General features: G+C 38.0%; 2 protein-coding genes across 4 annotated transcripts in view; one reads left to right on the top strand and one right to left on the bottom strand.

The window, feature by feature from the left end:
- The window catches only part of ORC5 (origin recognition complex subunit 5), a 1,223,002-nt gene that overhangs the window by 554,443 nt on the left and 651,019 nt on the right, over positions 1 to 17,540 (top strand). The window lies entirely within an intron of this gene.
- The window catches only part of LHFPL3 (LHFPL tetraspan subfamily member 3), a 552,997-nt gene that overhangs the window by 162,764 nt on the left and 372,693 nt on the right, over positions 1 to 17,540 (bottom strand). For all 3 annotated transcript variants that reach the window (XM_021063498.2, XM_021063499.2, XM_021063497.2), the window contains exon 2: positions 6,824 to 7,060. In XM_021063498.2, coding sequence (XP_020919157.1) covers positions 6,824 to 7,060 — 237 coding nt within the window. The remainder of the gene's footprint in view (positions 1 to 6,823; positions 7,061 to 17,540) is intronic.

Raw genomic sequence — 17,540 nt, 5'->3', positions numbered from 1 at the left:
GTTTTTATAAAGTACCAGAGTCAAGAAAGAGGATGGGTTTCAAATCAAGGCTATCCCCGGTTCTCAATGATTAAACTTTTCATGGAAAAACATTATCTAAAAGCTACCAAACAAAAATAAGACTAAATTCTAACTTGCACAGCATTGACTGCTCAAGTGGAAAGCAACAGAATGGGCATCTATTAAGAATTGATTACATCATGTTGTGTAATTGGAAGAACTTGAAATTTTGAGTAAAAAAAAGTTGTGTCTGAGCCTTGGATTCATTCCTCCCAGCTGTGAAAATCAGTCAAAATATTTAACTTTTTTTTCAGGGTGGGAGGGAAACATAGTTTACTTAATCAATGGCAATGGGAAAACTGGTCAGACATTTGGAAAAAGGTAATGCTACATCCTTGCTTCATTCCTTATACAAAATATACCACATGTGGAACAAATATTTAAACTCAACTGTAAAACCATAGGGAGGCACCAAAAAAATGGGTACGAATTTTTATAATCTTAAGGTAGGTGAGACCTTTCTGAGCAAATAAAAATCATCAATTGTCAAGGAAAAAGTTGACAGGTATAATAAAAAAATGTAAGAAAAGACCAATATCCTAATAGGAACATAGGTAAAGGTAATTGACAGGCAACTGCTAAGTTTTAAAGATGTCAATAACATGGAAAGATGAGCAACTTTACTAGAAACTAAAGAACTAAGAATAGAAATAGTAAGATATCAATTTGCCATCAGATTGGTAGAGTTTTTAAAAATTAAAAACTGGCCACTCCAGTGTTGGCAAGGATCTAGAAATGATACAGCCTTTCTGGAGGGGAGTGGGATAATCTGTATCTGAAAGTTTAAATTTGCTTACACTTTGATGTGGTAATTTCTATTCTACTAATTTACCCAGAGAAGGTAATCACATCAACTATTTGAAAAGCCATGGGTTTATAACAATACTTTAAAAAAAAAGCCAGTTAGTCACTCTGGAAGCTAACAGGGCACTTGTTTTTCTGAAAACTGGCTTACCAAGATATGGGAGGACTGAAATGAGAAAAATTAAAATATTTAATTTTTATGAGTCTCAGTGTCTGATGTGTAAAATTAGGATAATAGCAACTATCTCACGGGGTTATTGCAAAAATCAAATAAAATGTTAACATAGTAAAAATGATTAGCAACATGCAAAGCTTACATTGATATTATTGACTATAAATTGCTTCCACACACATGCCTTTATCAGATTCTTCCAACCCTCCAGAGGAGGCAGGGCTGGGTGTTATTATCATTCCCATTTTAAAGAAAGTGAAGCTGGAGTTCCTGCTGTGGTTCAGTGGTTAATGAACCCGACTAGCATTCATGAGGATGCAGGTTTGAGCCCTGGCCTTGCTCAGTGGGTTAAGGAACTGGCGTTGCTGTGAGCTGTGATGTAGGTTGCAGACGCGGCTCAGATCCCTCGTTGCTGTGGCTGTGGCGTAGGCCGGTGGCTATAGCTCCAATTCAACCCCTAGCCTGGAAACCTCCATATGCCGCAGGTATGGCCCTAAAAGACAAAAAAAAAAAAAATAAAAAAAAAAATAAAAAAAAAATAAAGAAGGTGAAGCTGAGGCTCTGAGATGTTAAGGGAGTGGCTCAAAGTCACATGACTAATAAGTGCCAGAGGTGAGACCAGAAACAAAGTTGTTGTCTATGATCTGGGGCTTGGCCACTGTCAAGGTGTCCACATGGACTGCATGAAGTATGGGAATCTAATGGGTGGTAAGGAGCCTCCTCTGCCTGGGACCAAGCTTCTAAACCTGACTCATACCCTTGGCAGTGAATGAGTGGGAGCTGTGACTGCAGGTTCAATGGGGAGGTCCATAGCCAAGAGAGAGATACCTTGGCATCCTGGACCTTCTTCCCCTTGACCTGTATCTTTCCATTTTCTTAGTCGCCCCTGCATTGCTAACAAGTCCCTAAAAGCCTTAGGGTATTCATTGCTCTGAGGGTAGAAGTTCTTACCACCTTCAGAGCATCCTTAAAGGACATCTCTGAAGGTGTCCCTCACATTGGAATATTTTACAGCTGGAAGAAACCTCAGGAGCCTTTTAGGCAAGCCTGCATTTTGTGCACAAGGAAGCTGAGTTCCGGGACAATTTAGATATGAATGTAGGGCTCCTCAGGTCATATCACACTAGCTCTGGGCAGCGCAAGCTCCTTCCACACACCACGCTGCCACTTGCAATGAAACCTCAGCACGGCACCTTAAATCAAAATCCTGGAGCATCTCCCAATTAGTTACTGAAGTAAAATGAACTTATACTAACTCCCCCTATTATAGCATTAAAAAGAGCTTAAACCACTTAATAAATAAATGGTAGCTGGAGTCACCTCTTGATGGATAATCATGCTTTCTCATTTGCAGTTAAAGTGCTAGAAGACAAAGTGACTTTAAAACTGCTCTTGAGAGGACCTAATTATCTGATAAGCAATTCCAAAGACCATACACACAAATGCAGAAACAGCCCTCTTTATGAATGGTGTCTGACAAGGAAAGAGATATTTGTGGCAAAGGAGCTCTGGAAAATGTAATTATTTATCCTTTCACAATTAATGAAAGAAATTGAAAATGAAGCTTTCATTTCACATCCTTTTTATCTGGATGAAACTTTAATTTTACATAATTAAATTGACTTCACAGTTCAGTGTGTTAAAATATGCAATTAAGCAGCATATCAAGGTTAAATGCCTACTGTTGTTGGCTCACTTAGAAATCATGCTGCCGATCTCCCAAACAAGAGTGAACACCTGCCCTCTGCCATTATCCCCAGAACCAGGGATAGCACACAGCCTGCAGGCCTGGCTCCCCAAGTTCAGGGTATGCAGTTAAATCTTCTTGCATGTGCCAAATCCTGTATAAAGTCATTTGGGCATTTGGAGTTTTTACTTCTCTTTTTTTAGTGGGGTTTTTTTTTTTTTTCATGAAAAAATATTCCGGACTTAGAAGGAGCTCCGTAGATTGACTTTCTTGCTTACAAAAGTTCCTTCTGAGATAACACTCACATCTTCAAAGCTGTTGCCTTCTGTTTGTTGAAAGTGTCAAAACTCTATCTAGATTTGGCCATCTCACAATTTATAATCAGTTTCTGCTTAGACCTCTCTCAAATTATCTTTACGTGCTTGGAAAAGGAAAACCTTATGCAATGTGGTGAGAGGCGTGGAACAGAGGAATTTATCTTAAAAGGCAGAGGTGGACACGTCCCTCTGTGGACCTCCCCCTGTTTTCCCTTTAAGTAGTGCCTTTGTGACAGTTAATTTATGGCTTTGCAGGCTCCGATGTTCCATTTTATCTTAAGACTATGTGAGTGGAGTACAATGGAACAATTAGAAAGGAGTTCCCTTCCTTCTGTAATATGTTCAGGAATGTGCTTAATCCTGATTCTTGTTTTATTATCCATTGGAGTGGTTGTTGAGAAGGACTCATGGATCTAAGCAGTATCTTATTTACTGGACCCAGATGGTAGCTCTTCCAGTTACATGGGCAAAGTGTGTTATTAATTATAAAAGGCACATAAAGAAGAGATGATCAAGACATGAGACCTTTTAGGACAAAATTCTTCAAACGGGGGGCATACGCCACATCTGCAGGTTTATTCTTTCTCGAATGCTCCTGCTACTTGTTATAGGATTAGGTTGTTAGGAGGATTGGCAGACCATAAAACTAGAAGATTGTAAAAGATATTACAGTGTGTATAGTGCTTTAACCTCTATCATAATGTACAAATGTTTTCTATTTCCGAACCAAGGCTTGAGGTATGGTATTATCTGCTAGGACCAGAAGGCATCATGGAGTTAATACATCCGCCTAAAATTCCATGAGCCAGACTTGCCTCTTGTTTCACTATATTACCCTGGAACCAACCCAAAAGAGACCATAGTTATCAAGGGACATCATGGTAGTTTTATCAGAAAAAAACCTAATAATGAAAAACAATGTTTCAATTAGAGAAAATTCATATTAATGTAGCCATGCAACTTGTAGATATTCTTATCAGCTCTCACTTCCCTGAGGATCTATAGAAGGTAACATTGATATATTTCATTTTGGTTATCACACGTGCTTAAAACCACTAAACTACTGGTTAGCGAAAATATGTTCATATACAAATATATAAAACCACTGATTGGTCTTCCCTCAACCTAAGATTTTCGAATTTTAACTCTACCAAGAGTTAAATAATAGAAAACAGTAAAGTCTACATTGTACAACAACTGTAAATCTCCTACCATTTCTCAGAAATATTCAGGTTTGATTGCATTTTATAAAAGCATTTAGAAATCCTGGTCTGATTTTATATAGACCCTATTGTTTAAGAATTAGAAACACCTGTTGATACCTTCACAGAGTTCGAGGAAAGGGACTTTCAACTGTGAAATAAAAGTGTGGTAGGAGTGAAATGTTTCATAAATATGACCTGATGTTCTCTTCTCCTTTATTGGACCTCTCTGATTTGATAAGATGAACTGCTACTGACTTTAGTCCTTCAGAACCAGATGGAAAAAAACCATTGAATACATGCAAATAGAGAAGATGATAAACACAGAAAAGCTATACACGGATAGTCCCTAAACCTTCTATTGACCTGTTTTAATGTTCTTTCCCATTAACAGTTTCACTAAGGTGTTTCCAATACATCGAGTGGAAAATGATGCTTTCTTTTAATTAAGACCTAGATGGAGGGGATCAGACATCCACATTTTACTGAACCACCCAGAAGAAAAGACCCTTTTTGAGAGCTGTTGAATATTCTTCTACAATTCTGCTTGATCCTTTCTAAAGCACGAATTCAGAACTGTCCACATACGAGATCATGAGTTAGAAGTCTCAGGGGCCAAGTGAAAACTTTCCTGGTTTTGTTATTATCTTTTCCACTGAATTTTCTTCTCCTTATATGTGCTCACAGGGTATCTGGAAAGGTAAAGGTTCTCAATATAACTTTGAATTCTAAAGTGACTATGTAGCGTTCTGGGTGATGGTGGGAATTAAGTATTTGCAGAACATGGCAGTTATTTTAATTCATTCTCTAGGGAAAGAAAACTTAGTCTAATATTGAGCTATCTTTACTATTAAGTTTGAAGTGAACATAATGGGACAGAGATCTGTGTACATCTAACAAGTCACAAAGACAACAGCCAAGGGCACCAAATTAATGAGTGCATGTAAAGGCATTTTCTATCTGCAGCGTGCTTTATAAGTATAATTAGCAATTTCATATCATCCTTTTTATCTAGAAAGGGCAACTCTGAGAGGGAAATAGTTGTGTTTTTAGGAAGTATGGCACTATTCCCCCCCTGAAAGACTTATTTCTGCATTTAGCATATTTTTGATAGAATCAAGTAAACTAATATACATTCTGTCTATAAAAGAGGGGGAGAAAGGGCTTGTGGATGACTGCTGATCTCCTGGACTTCTCTATTTATTTCTTTATAGTTCATGGTTTACAAGTAGAAAGAGTGATGCTCTAACATAAAGCTTGCTCCATTATCATCACATGCAACATTCATGTAGCTACTAAGGAATGCTTATTTTTGATGTGCACCCGAGTAGTGAAGAGTTTTTGAAGTTAACAACTGCTTGAGATAAACTAGATTTCATAATTCAAGGATGGATTTCGTTCTTCATTAAGAATAAAAGCCAGAAGGAACCACACAGTTGAAAGTGCTGATATAAATCCAAGAAAACATAAAGATAAAAAAGTTAAATGAAACTAAATCTATAACAACACAGAGACAGTAAAAATTCCTTCCACCCAAGAAATGGGTTTAGAAATCGCAAAAGAAAATTAAGAGATTCATCTTGAATAATGACTTGTTACCTCTCACTGGCACATTATAATATTCTTGTATCAGTAACTAGTCAACATCCTATTTTTTATTCTATTTTTTTGTGTGCATGTTTCTTTATAAACATTTCCCATATGCATAAAGAAACAAGGCATTTTCTTTTTTTAATTTTTATTTTATTTTGTCTTTTTAGGGCCGCACCCGCAGCATATGAAGGTTACCAAGCTAGGGGTCTAGTCAGAGCTGTAGCTGCCGGCCTACGCCACAGCCACAGCAATGCCAGATCCGAGCCACATCTGCAACCTACACCACAGCTCATGGCAACACTGGATCCTTAACCCACTGAGCAAGGCCAGGGATTGAACCCACAACCTCATGGTTCCTAGTTGGAGTCATTTCGGCTGTGCTACTACAGGAACTCCCTGTATTTTCTTTATAAAAAGAAATCCAACAACTTTTGCTTACCCAGATAACACGTTTAAAATTCAGCTAATTAGGTTAATACTGAAATATTTAACTATTTGGAGCCAATATCTCTATTTCTTTCTAAGAGGTTGAGTCTGAATTCAAACATAGTGATGGTAAGCAGTTTAATAAAGATGCTTACAAATAATTTTTGAAGACTCCCAGGTATTTCTTTCGACTAGGAAAATACCTGAATACATGGAGAGGCAGCACTTTCTGTGTAGACCAAAAGAAGAGTAGACCAAAAATAAAATAAAATAAAATAGTTGTATCATAGCCATTAATTCAGAGAGGGAAGGAAGAAGAAAGTGGAAAAATGTATTTAAATAATAATGGACTCAGAGAACCTCAGAAAGGTAAATGTAAAAATACACTATTTTAACCATGTAAATGTCTCCAGTCGGGGAAAGTCTGTGGACTAGACAACATTAAAAGATGTGGCAAATTAGACCCAAAGGAAATGCACTGGTACCAGACTGGAAAGAATGGAGAGTGTCACTTGGTGTGTCTGAGGCAATCTTACCTTAGGATTCCCCAAAGCAATCTTACCTTTGTTTTCTGCCTTCAGTTCCTCAGCCATCAAGCTGTCTTGTCGGTTACCAAGCACGAATGCCAGAAACGAGAGGATGAGGGCATCCAAAATCCCAATGATAGCCAGGATGTAGGCCCAGCGAACTGAACAAGCCCCAAGAGTGTACTTGTCTGTCTTTTCTCCACACATCCGTTTTACTTCATCTGAATCCCAGCCATCGGGGAAAATCATACAGCCCAGCACAAGGCAGGCAGCTGAGAGAGGGGACAAAGAAAAAAGGAGTTGACATCAATTATATTTTAACAAATAGTGCCACTGTGTGTCAAATCATTGTTCAAACTCTTGATGTAAAGAACAGCAAATCCTAACTGCTGTCCAACTCATGAGTGTTTTTTTTTTTTTTCCTAGTTAACTTGAATGCAGCCCAGCACTCTGCAGTGAAAGGAGCTTTGAGAACACTTTTCTATGAGCATTCGAAGAGAGGTTAAGGTATGCTGATCAATAGCAAAACACTAAAAAAAATTGAATTTTGGCTTGCATTTGTTGGAAGGCTTCCAGTGCAAATAGGCCACAAGGAATCATAACACTGCAGCATGACAATTCAGTGCTGGCTTTGAACAGCTGTGACGGCTGCCAGATAAGGGATTAGGATAACATGGAAAATACCAGAGCCTATACTGACTTTGAGCCACAATAAAAAATAATTTCATGTTGTGAGCACCAACACACACACTAAAAAGTTTCTTGAAACTATATTTGTTACATGCAATGCACTCCGATGTTTTCTACTCTATTCTCTGTTCTATTTCATTTTTATTTAATTAATTAATTAATTTATTTTTGCTTTTCAGGGCTACACCTGTGGCATATGGAGGTTCCCAGGCTAGGGGTCGAATCAGAGCTACAGCTGCCGGCATACTCCACAGCCAGAGCAACACGGGATCCAAGCCATGTCTTTGACCTACACCACAGCTCATGGCAATGCCAGATCCTTAACTCACTGAGTGAGGCCAGGGATTGAACCCGCAACCTCATGGTTCCTAGTTGGATTCATTTCTGCTGTACCACAATGGGAACTCCTCTATTTCATTTTAAAAGGCTGTAAAACATGGCAACACAGTGTGGCACAGAGATTTTATGGAAATTCATACATTTAAGGAGAATTTACTTATGTTCTATTTCCCAAATATCACCAAGGGGATCATGTGTATTTTTTTAATAAGAATATATTAATTTGAAGGCTACTGTTGCTATCCATTTTACATTTAACTGAACTATTTGGAGGTAAATGATGGCTGTGTTAGGTTATATAGAAGTTCCTGAATAGGTGGCTCATTCATTAATTCACTAATTCATTCACTCATTAATTCAACTATTGCTTATTGCATGCCTCCTATGGAGTGCCAGACCCAGTTCTTGGTGCTAGGAATACAGTGATCAAGAAAAAGGCCTTGGTTTCTCTTATCATAGACTTTATGTTTTGTCAGGAAAAGAGGCAAAAAAATGATTAAGAATACAAATAAAATAACTCTAAGTTGTACTAAGTAATAGGTAGGAAAACAACTGAGAGCTCAGATAGAGAATAGCAAGTGGGACCTTCTTTAGAGAAGGTGATCAGATAAGGCCACTTGAGGGGATGACATGTAAGCTAAGGCTTGCAAAGTATTAGACATAGGAAATCAATGGGACAGATGTTCCAGGCAATAGCATGTGCAAAGGCCCTGAGGTTGGAAAGACTTGCTGGGTTTGAGGAGCTACCAGGAGATTAGTGATTGGGATGGAGAAAGTGATCATGTCGATGATAATGTGAGGAAGGCAGGGGCTATGCATCTAGGCAGGGTATTGTCTCCAGGGCACAGAACTAAAGAAGATGGGGATGGCACAACCAAGCTAGAGTTCTGTGACTATCAAAGGCGAACAACCCCTGAAGATGTCCAGAGGTGGTCCCACATCACTCTTGCCTCCTTGCTACGTACTGAACAAGCCAGAAGTAGAGGACTACTCCTACTTCTTAACAGGAGCATGACTCTAGCAAGGCAGGTCTGGAGGAGACATGCCAAGAGAGGTGACAAGAAGAAAGATTGCCTGGGAGACCTCTGCATTAGGGTTCCTTGTTATTTTACAGAAGGATTCAAAATTGGCACATCTACTTGTTGGATATCTCTGCATAAGCTGGTGTCACTGACACCCCCTACTTCAAGCCTTCATTATCTCTCAAAGGGAATCCTGACTTCTCTCTGCCTTCAGTTTGCCCTCATGCTATTTCCGGTCACAAATTACTGCTCATGCTCAAAATGCTTTGCTGGTTCCTTCTGGTACACTTAGCTAGGTATTCATGGCTCCAGCTCCCACTTAGGCTGCCAGTCCTCCTTCCCTTTTCACTCTCCACTTCAGGTGGGCTGAAACACATGATCCCTGACCATGTACCAAGTTTGTGGATCTCTGTTTTCTCTCTTGCCTGAGTTAACTTGCTACTCTTATCCCTAAATGTTTCACTCTTAAATATCTTTTAACGTGCAAGTCAAAAGCAACATTCTCCACAAATTGAGCCAACTCAAATTCTTCTTGACCTATATTACTGCCCTTCTCTAAACTCCCCCATAGCTTCTGACTGCACTTACCTAAAAGTTCTTTTTTGGTTGTATTTATTTATTTACAAGCATTCTCTCAGTAACAGACTATATGCTTTCTGAGAAAAGAATCCTTGGGTAAGTCGTCATACTTATATCACCTAAAGCAGAGCCTTGTAGAAAGTTGGCATGAAAATACTTTTGAATGAGAATGTGAATGAATGAATAAATGAATTATAACCTATAGACAATATACTCTAAAATATAGTTTTATAGACGTCAACATCACCACTACCAAAGACCACAGATCTAGTTAAACATGGATTCATACTTCGTTGACTTTTAACAGAGGCAATTTTGTTGTAACTAGACAACAAATTACAAGCACTTGGGAGATCTGAAAGTGAAATTGGTAATTTGAAAATATTTCAAATTCCTATTCCTTTCGTAGCTGCAAGCATTCAGTACCAACATGCTCTCCAAGGCATTTCTAGCAGTAATGATCTGTGTATTTTATTTTATTTACTTATTTTTTTGGCCATGCCCATGGCACGTGGAAGTTCCCAGGCAAGGGCTCGAACCCATGCCATAGCAGAGACCCCATACACTGCAGCGACGATGCCAGATCCTTAACCTAATGTGCCATAGGGAACTCTGATTTGAGGGAAAATTCATTTTATTTTGGGAGATCCAGAAGATCTTTGAATGCAAACCATAGTTCAGAAGAATCACCTCTAAGGGTGCTATTTTACTTGAAATATTTTTAAAAATTCTAATTTTTTACATAATTTTGAGACAATTGCCTTTTTATAAAGAAAAAAGGGAAAACCAAATATTTTTCCTTTTTGAATGGGAATCAGTTGGAGTATGATGACTTACAGTTTTAGCTAAACTTAATAGACATCACCAAGTGACACAAGTTCAGGCAGGACTGGACATTATAGGACAACTTCACTAAAACAGGATGATTGTGGAATGGTGAAATCATCAAAGACATCTTTTCTCAAGGTCTTCTGGCATTAAGAGTAAACTGACTATCTCAGAAGTTTCCATTTCTGGAAACTCTGAATTACCTATTGGGATAAAAAGAACAGAGGCAGAATTCACATTCTGAAGCTAAAACCACAACAGAATATGAATGGCAATTCAATGTTCCCAATCTTCAAAGTGTATGATTTCCTTAATCAAATTTTAAGTGAAGAATCTGGGAAGATAGATGATAAAATATATGGTTGTGCTTCATTTTATGTAATGGGTATTAGGAGAAAGTAAAAAAAAATTAGAAGTTTTGAAATGTAATTCTTGTTTTCAGTATAGACTAAGGGAGTTGGCTGTACAGAGAAATCTTAAGATAAACCTGGGTCAATACCAAAAAAAAAAAAAAAAGACATGTGGATCAATGGAACAGAATAGAGAACCCAGAAATAAGTCCACACACATACAATCAATTAACCTTCAAAAACAGAGGAAAGAACATAAAATGGGAAAACGACAGTCTCTTTGGCTAGTGGTGTTGGGAAATTTGGACAACCACGTATAAATCAATGAATTTAGAACACAACCTCTCACCATACGTGGAAATAAACTCAAAATGGCTTAAGGACTTATACATAAGACATGGTACCATAAAGCTCCTAGAAAAGATCATTGGCAAAACATTTTCTGACATAAATGTCTTCTTAGGTAAGTTTCTCAAGGTGATAGAAATAAAAACAAAAATAAACAAATGGGACCAACTAAAATTTATAAGCTTTTGTATAGCAAAGGAAACCATAAACAAAATGAAAAGACAGCCTACAGAATGGGAGAATATATTTGCAAATTGTGTGACTGACAAGGGCTTAATTTCCAAAATATACAAACAACTCATAAACTCAACAACAACAAAAAAACCCCAACCCAATCAAAAAATGGACAGAAGACCTAAACAGACATTTCTCCAAATGAGAAATACAAAGGGCCAATAGACACATGAAAAAAAAAAAAGATCAACATTACTAATTATTATAGAAATGCAATCAAAACTACAAAGAGGTATAACCTCACACAGGTCAGAATGGTCATTATCAAAAAGTCAACAAATAACAAATGCTGGAGAGGATGTGGAGAAAAGGGAATGTTCCCACACTGCTGGGGGAAATGTAAATTGGTATAGCAACTATGGAAAACAGTATGGAAGTTCCTCTGAAAACTAAGGATAGGGTTACCATATGATCAAGCAACACCACTCCTGGACACATATCCAGATAAAACTGTAATTCAAAAAGATACATGCATACCTTGTGTTCACAGAAGCACTATTTACAATAGCCAAGATGTGGAAACAACAAACAGATGAATGGATATAGAAGATGTGCTACATATATACACAAAAGAATACTTCTCCTTTTTTTTTTTTTGTCTTATTAGGGCCATAGCCACAGCATATGGAGGGTCCCAAGCTAAGGGTCAAATCAGAGCTGTAACTGCTGGCCTATGCCACAGCCACAGTAGCATGAGATCCAAGCGGCATCTGCGACCTACACCACAGCTCACTGCAATGCCAGATCCTTAACCCACTGAGTGAGGCCAGGGATCACTCAGTGATGATCCCTGATGCTAGTCAGATTTTTTCGACTGAGCCATGACGGGAACTCCCACAATAGAATACTACTCAGCCATAAAAAAGAATGAAATAATTCCATTCATAGCAACATGGATGCAACTAGAGATGATCACACTAAGTAATTCAGAAAAAGAAAGACAAATACCATATGATATCACTTTTATGTGGAATCTAAAATATGACCAAAATGAGCCTATCCATGGAACAGAAACAGACTCATGGACAAGGAGAATGGATTTATGGTTGCCAAGGGGGAGGGGGTTGATTGAGGAATGGATTGAAAGGTTGAGAGGTTGAGGTTAGTAGATGTAAGCTCTTATATATGGAGGGATAAACAACAAGATCCTACTGTATGGCTCAACTTCCTATAATAAACCATAATGGAAAATAATATAAAAAAAATAGTGCATGTATGTGTATAACTGAATTACTTTGCTGTACAGCAGAAATTAACACAACATTGCAAATTGACTATACTTCAACTTTTAAAAATGCAATAAATAAACAAACCAACCCCAAATAAAAAACCTAGGCCAAAAATAAGATTGGATTTTGGTCTGCTGGGGAAGAATGTTTAGGTCTCCCCTCAGCAAGTGTACTCCAGGTGTCCTTCAGGCCATAAGTCTCTGGAATTGTACTGGATTTTCTATCCCCTTTTTAATGGCTTTCTCTTAAAGTGAAAGATCGGATCTTTTACAAATTTATCTGTTTTGAAAATTTGAATGGTTATATAGTAGGACTAAAAACCAAGATCAATTGCATTTAAAAGCTTTTCAAACTTGTAAATGACGTTTGTGATTAAAATCCAATTAAGTTTTTAAAATTATGGCATGGTTGATTTACAATGTTGTGTCAATTTCTGCTGTACAGCAAAGGGATCCAGTGACCCAGTCATACATACATACATATATATATATTCTTTTTCTCATATTATCTTCCATTACAAAAATCCAATTTTTAAATATGTAAATCCTATCCTTTCAAAAGCTGGGCTTCTAGATAGCCACCACATAACAGGTTTTATTTTCTCACAGTGTATTATCAAATATACATTTTCTTCTTACCCTATCCAAACTTCCCCTGCTTGGCAGTTTTGTTCTATTTTCAAAAGGCAAAAAGCCTCCAAAAGTTATAGTGTCTTTAAGATTAATTTAAGCCATTAAAATATTTTAGGCTCTGTTGGTTTCTTTGGAAAGGTGTGATTATTACATTCTGTATTAATGCTTGAGCGCTATTATAAATTCAGTTTTCTGGCATTCTATTTACTAGAACCTTATTAACCTGCACGATTTGTAGAGCCACTGGAAACTAACAGCTGTTCGTAATCCTGACCAAGAAGTACCTGCAAGATCCTAGGCTAAAGTCTCAGTCAAGGAAAAATTTAATATTCCTCTTGGCTTTATAATTAATTATTTCTAATTTTTCACAAATTGATTACCCTGTAAGTTGCAGCACCATCACTACACTAAACATTGGAGCCTACAAGGCACCAGAACATTTGATTAATTTGGACATACTATTTCCTGACCAGGAAGGATAGTGGAGAATTAGTTCCAACTGGGCTATTGTCCAAAAACAGGTTTCTTATTAGAATGTCACCTAGGAAATGACTAAGTTACTTATCCTTCTTTCGGCAGCAGGTTTTCCTGAAGTCTATCAGAGAACATTCTTGAATGTTAAAGGGAAATAACTGCTCACAAGTTGCTGGTGAGCAGAGAAGAATGATGAAAAGAAACCTATGTCCTTGCTGAAATGGTGTCATGACATCTTCTAATCTGGAATATACAGTCAAGGTACCCCTGTGAAGGAACGACTGTTGATTTAAATTCTAAGCATGTTCCAAGTGGTTAGGAAGCATTCACATTCTAAAAGGAACCTCTGTGTAGAGGCTGCTGCTGCCCACAATGGCTTCCTCTGAACTAATACACAAACAGCTAGTGGTTTCCTAGAGCCACTAATTGCCCTGGCATTTTTCTTGCCAAAGAGCTGAATGTAACCTCTGTGAAGGAAATAGCTTCAGAAAAATCCACAAATGTTTTTAATTGGGTCTTTCTCCAAAGGGAAACGAAGCAGGATGAAAAAAAGCCATAGGGGGTTTATGATTGGCCCAAGGAGGCCACTTACGTCTGCTGATATGGCTGGACCAGCTATCCTCATCAGGACTTTCTACATTGCAAACCTGAGAACTGCTTATTTTTTTGGACAGGAAGTGAAAGTCTAAACTCCTTCTTTAAAAGTCTATGCACTGTTGCACAAAAAGTATGATAAATTGCCTCATGTTGCTAAAGCACTCAAGGGGAACTTGGTGGAAAAAAAAATGAACCTGCATTCACTTAACTCTTTCAATTATTCAGGCATACAGTAATTGAAGAAATTGATGCCAGCAGGGCTGCCAGGCTATGGAGGGGGAAATTTCACACGAGGACTATTACTCTAAACACCTGGTAAAGGAGAGACATCATTCCTTCAGCTTCTTCATTAGCACATGGCCAACAAACTTGACTATTTTCATAGTCTGTAAAAGATACCATACACACACACACACACACACCACACACACCCCTCAGTTTACCTCTGGAAACAAGTTGCTTGACAATCTAGGACATGAAATACTGTGGTTTGTGAATTCCAACAGAGAAAACAAATTGTTTCCTGATCAATTTTGGTTTTAAACCTAGCATAATTTTATGAGCATTTAATTTGGGGTCATAACACAAAGATACAACATACCTTAGAAAGGATAGAAAAGGGAAATTGTAAATAAACAATGGGCTCTCAAAAAAGGACCATTATAAATTGCTGTGTGGTGATGAGAAATGCTCCCCGATTCTGCTCAGACTCTGAGTCCTAACTTCTGGAGTAAAGGACGCTGTTTGTCCACCTGTACCTTGTGCTGAATCAGCCAGGAAACCCCCACCATGGGGCTTCATCAGCAAGGGGCCAATTGGGAGTTCACACCTACACTTAGGAGCCCCAGCATGGAGGAATAGCTTTTCTGGAAGAGAATACCAAATGAGAGGAAAAACATTTATCTAAGTGCAATGTAGCTTGCTAATTTGCCCAAATTTTGAGGGTTAGTAGTCAAATGTAACACAAATCAAAATGCAGAACTTAAAAATACAGTGCGGTTCCAATATCTAGAATGCTAATAGGTGGCTTTGGATATATATCTTGGATCCAATCAGACTTCGTGAAATCTTCAGAGTGACATAATTAATAAAGTACACATCATAATGACACCTTATACATTATATGCTCACCATGAGTGTGACACACTGCACATATCATCTCATTTAATTCTCAAAGCTAAGACAAACATGAAAGCACTACTTCTAGGCTCCTCTAGTTTCCACAAAGAGGGACTTTTCCTGAAAGACCCTTGGCCCCTTATCAATTCTTTTGTCCTTCCCATGGAGATGGGGTGAGTTCCCCGAGGATTACCTGGAGGATAGGTACTGGGTGTACCCGCCCAGACCCCCTCCTCTCCTTACCTGGGGAGCTGTTTAACCACGTGAAACATTTGACCCACTCCTCTGTGCTGTACACTGAACACGGGGTGAGCTTGATTTTCCAGTGCTGCCCAGGAAATTGAATATGTGGGTGCAGATTAGGAAATCCTTTTGGCTAAGAGACCCAGAGTCATTTCTTCAACCTAAGCTTTCTCACCATAAAGGGTATATTTGGTTTTCACCTGCCAGCTCTTTTCTCTCTCACTTGGTTGAGAGTTTAGGAGGGTCTCACGAGGTTCTGGAGGCTCAAGCTGGAGATAAGGGTACCAGCATGGTTGAGTTTGGAGGGCACTGTCTTTCAAGTTGCAGATAGCTGACTTCTCATCGCCTCCTCCCTCACATGTTGAAAGAGAGCTAGCTACTGCTTTGCCTTCTTATAAAGCATGAGTTCCATTCACTTGAGGGCTCCGCCCCCAGGACCTAATTACCTCCCAAAGGCCCCACCTCCTAATACCATCAGACTGGGATTAGAGTTTTAACCTATGAATCTCGGGAAGACATAAATATTCAGCTCACTGCAGAGAGGGAATAGAGGGTTGTCACTCATTGCTTCTCCACCAACCCCAACAGTATTTTCTTTTTATTTTTTTACATACAGGAAAAAAGGAAGCAGGAGCACAGAAATTTCAAATAGCTTGCTCCAGTTCATATTACACATGGTTCTACAAGTGGTAGAATAGGATTTGAATTCAGGTAGCCTAGCTTGGAAATCTATGCTTTTAACACCACATATGCTATTATCCATTACTTATCAACAATAATGTTTTATTTGAAATTAGAATATTGATTTTAGTTCTAGAATACTTATAGAAACTTGGTAGGGCCTGACTTTTTTTTATAATGATTTTATTTTTTTTCCATTATAGCTGATTTACAGTGTTCTATTAATTTTCTACTACATAGCAAGATGACCCAGTCACACATATATGTATACATTTTATTTTCTCACATTATCATGCTCCATCACAAGAGACCAGATAGTTTCCAGTGCTATACAGCAGGATCCCATTGCTTATCCATTCCAAAGGCAGTAGTTTGCATCTCTTAACCCCAAATTCCCAGTCCCTCCCAATCCCTTCTCCTCCGCCTTGGCAACCACAAGTCTGTTCTCCTTGTCCATGATTTTCTTTTCTGTGGAAAGTTTCATTTGTGCTGTTTATTAGATTCCAGATATAAGTGAAATAATATGGTATTTGTCTTTCTCTTATTTCATTTACTATGAGTCTCTAGTTTCATCCAAGTTGCTGCAAATGGCATTATTTTATTCTTTTTTATAGCTGAGTAGTATTTCATTGTGTGTGTGTGTGTATATATATATACATACTCTTATTCCATTCATCTGTCAATGTACATTTAGGTTGTTTCCATGTCTACTGGCTATTGCAAATAGTGCTACAATGAACATGTGGGTGCATGTGTCTTTTTCAAGGAAAGTTTTATCCAGATATATGCCCAAGAGTGGGATTGCTGGGTCATACGGTAGTTCTATATATAGTTTTCTAAGTTACCTCCATACTGTTTTCCATAGTGGTTTGTACCAATTTACATTCCCACCAACAGTGCAGGAGGGTTCCTTTTTCTCCACACCCTCTCCAGCATTTGTTATTTGTGGACTTATTAATGATGGCCATTCTGACTGGTGTGAGATGGTACCTCATGGTAGTTTTGATTTGCATTTCTCTAATCATCAGTGATCTTGAGCATTTTTTCATGTGCTTGTTGACCATCTGTATATCTTCTTTGGAGAAATGTCTGTTCAGGTCTTTTGCCCATTTTTCAATTGGGTTGTTGGCCTTTTTGCTGTTGAGTTGTATAAGTTGTTTGTATATTTTAGAGATTAAGCCCTTGTCCGCTTCATCATTTGAAACTATTTTCTCTCATTCTGTAAGTTGTCTTTTTTTTTTTTTTTTTTTTTTTTTTATGGTTTCCTTTGCTGTGCAAAAGCTTGCCAGTTTGATTAGGTCCCATTGGTTTATATTTGCTTTTATTTCTGTTGCTTTGGACTAACTTCTTTATAATTAGACATTTATTCTGAGTACAAGAGCTACTA

The sequence above is a fragment of the Sus scrofa genome, chromosome 9 (genome assembly GCF_054392235.1).
Source record: "Sus scrofa isolate SSC_HxYL_T2T_F1_AM1 chromosome 9, Sscrofa_HxYL_maternal_Yorkshire_Landrace_v2.0, whole genome shotgun sequence".
In the NCBI taxonomy this organism is placed as follows: domain Eukaryota; kingdom Metazoa; phylum Chordata; class Mammalia; order Artiodactyla; family Suidae; genus Sus; species Sus scrofa.
Note: the sequence above shows the minus strand (reverse complement) of the source record. Positions and strands in the feature narration are given on the sequence as shown.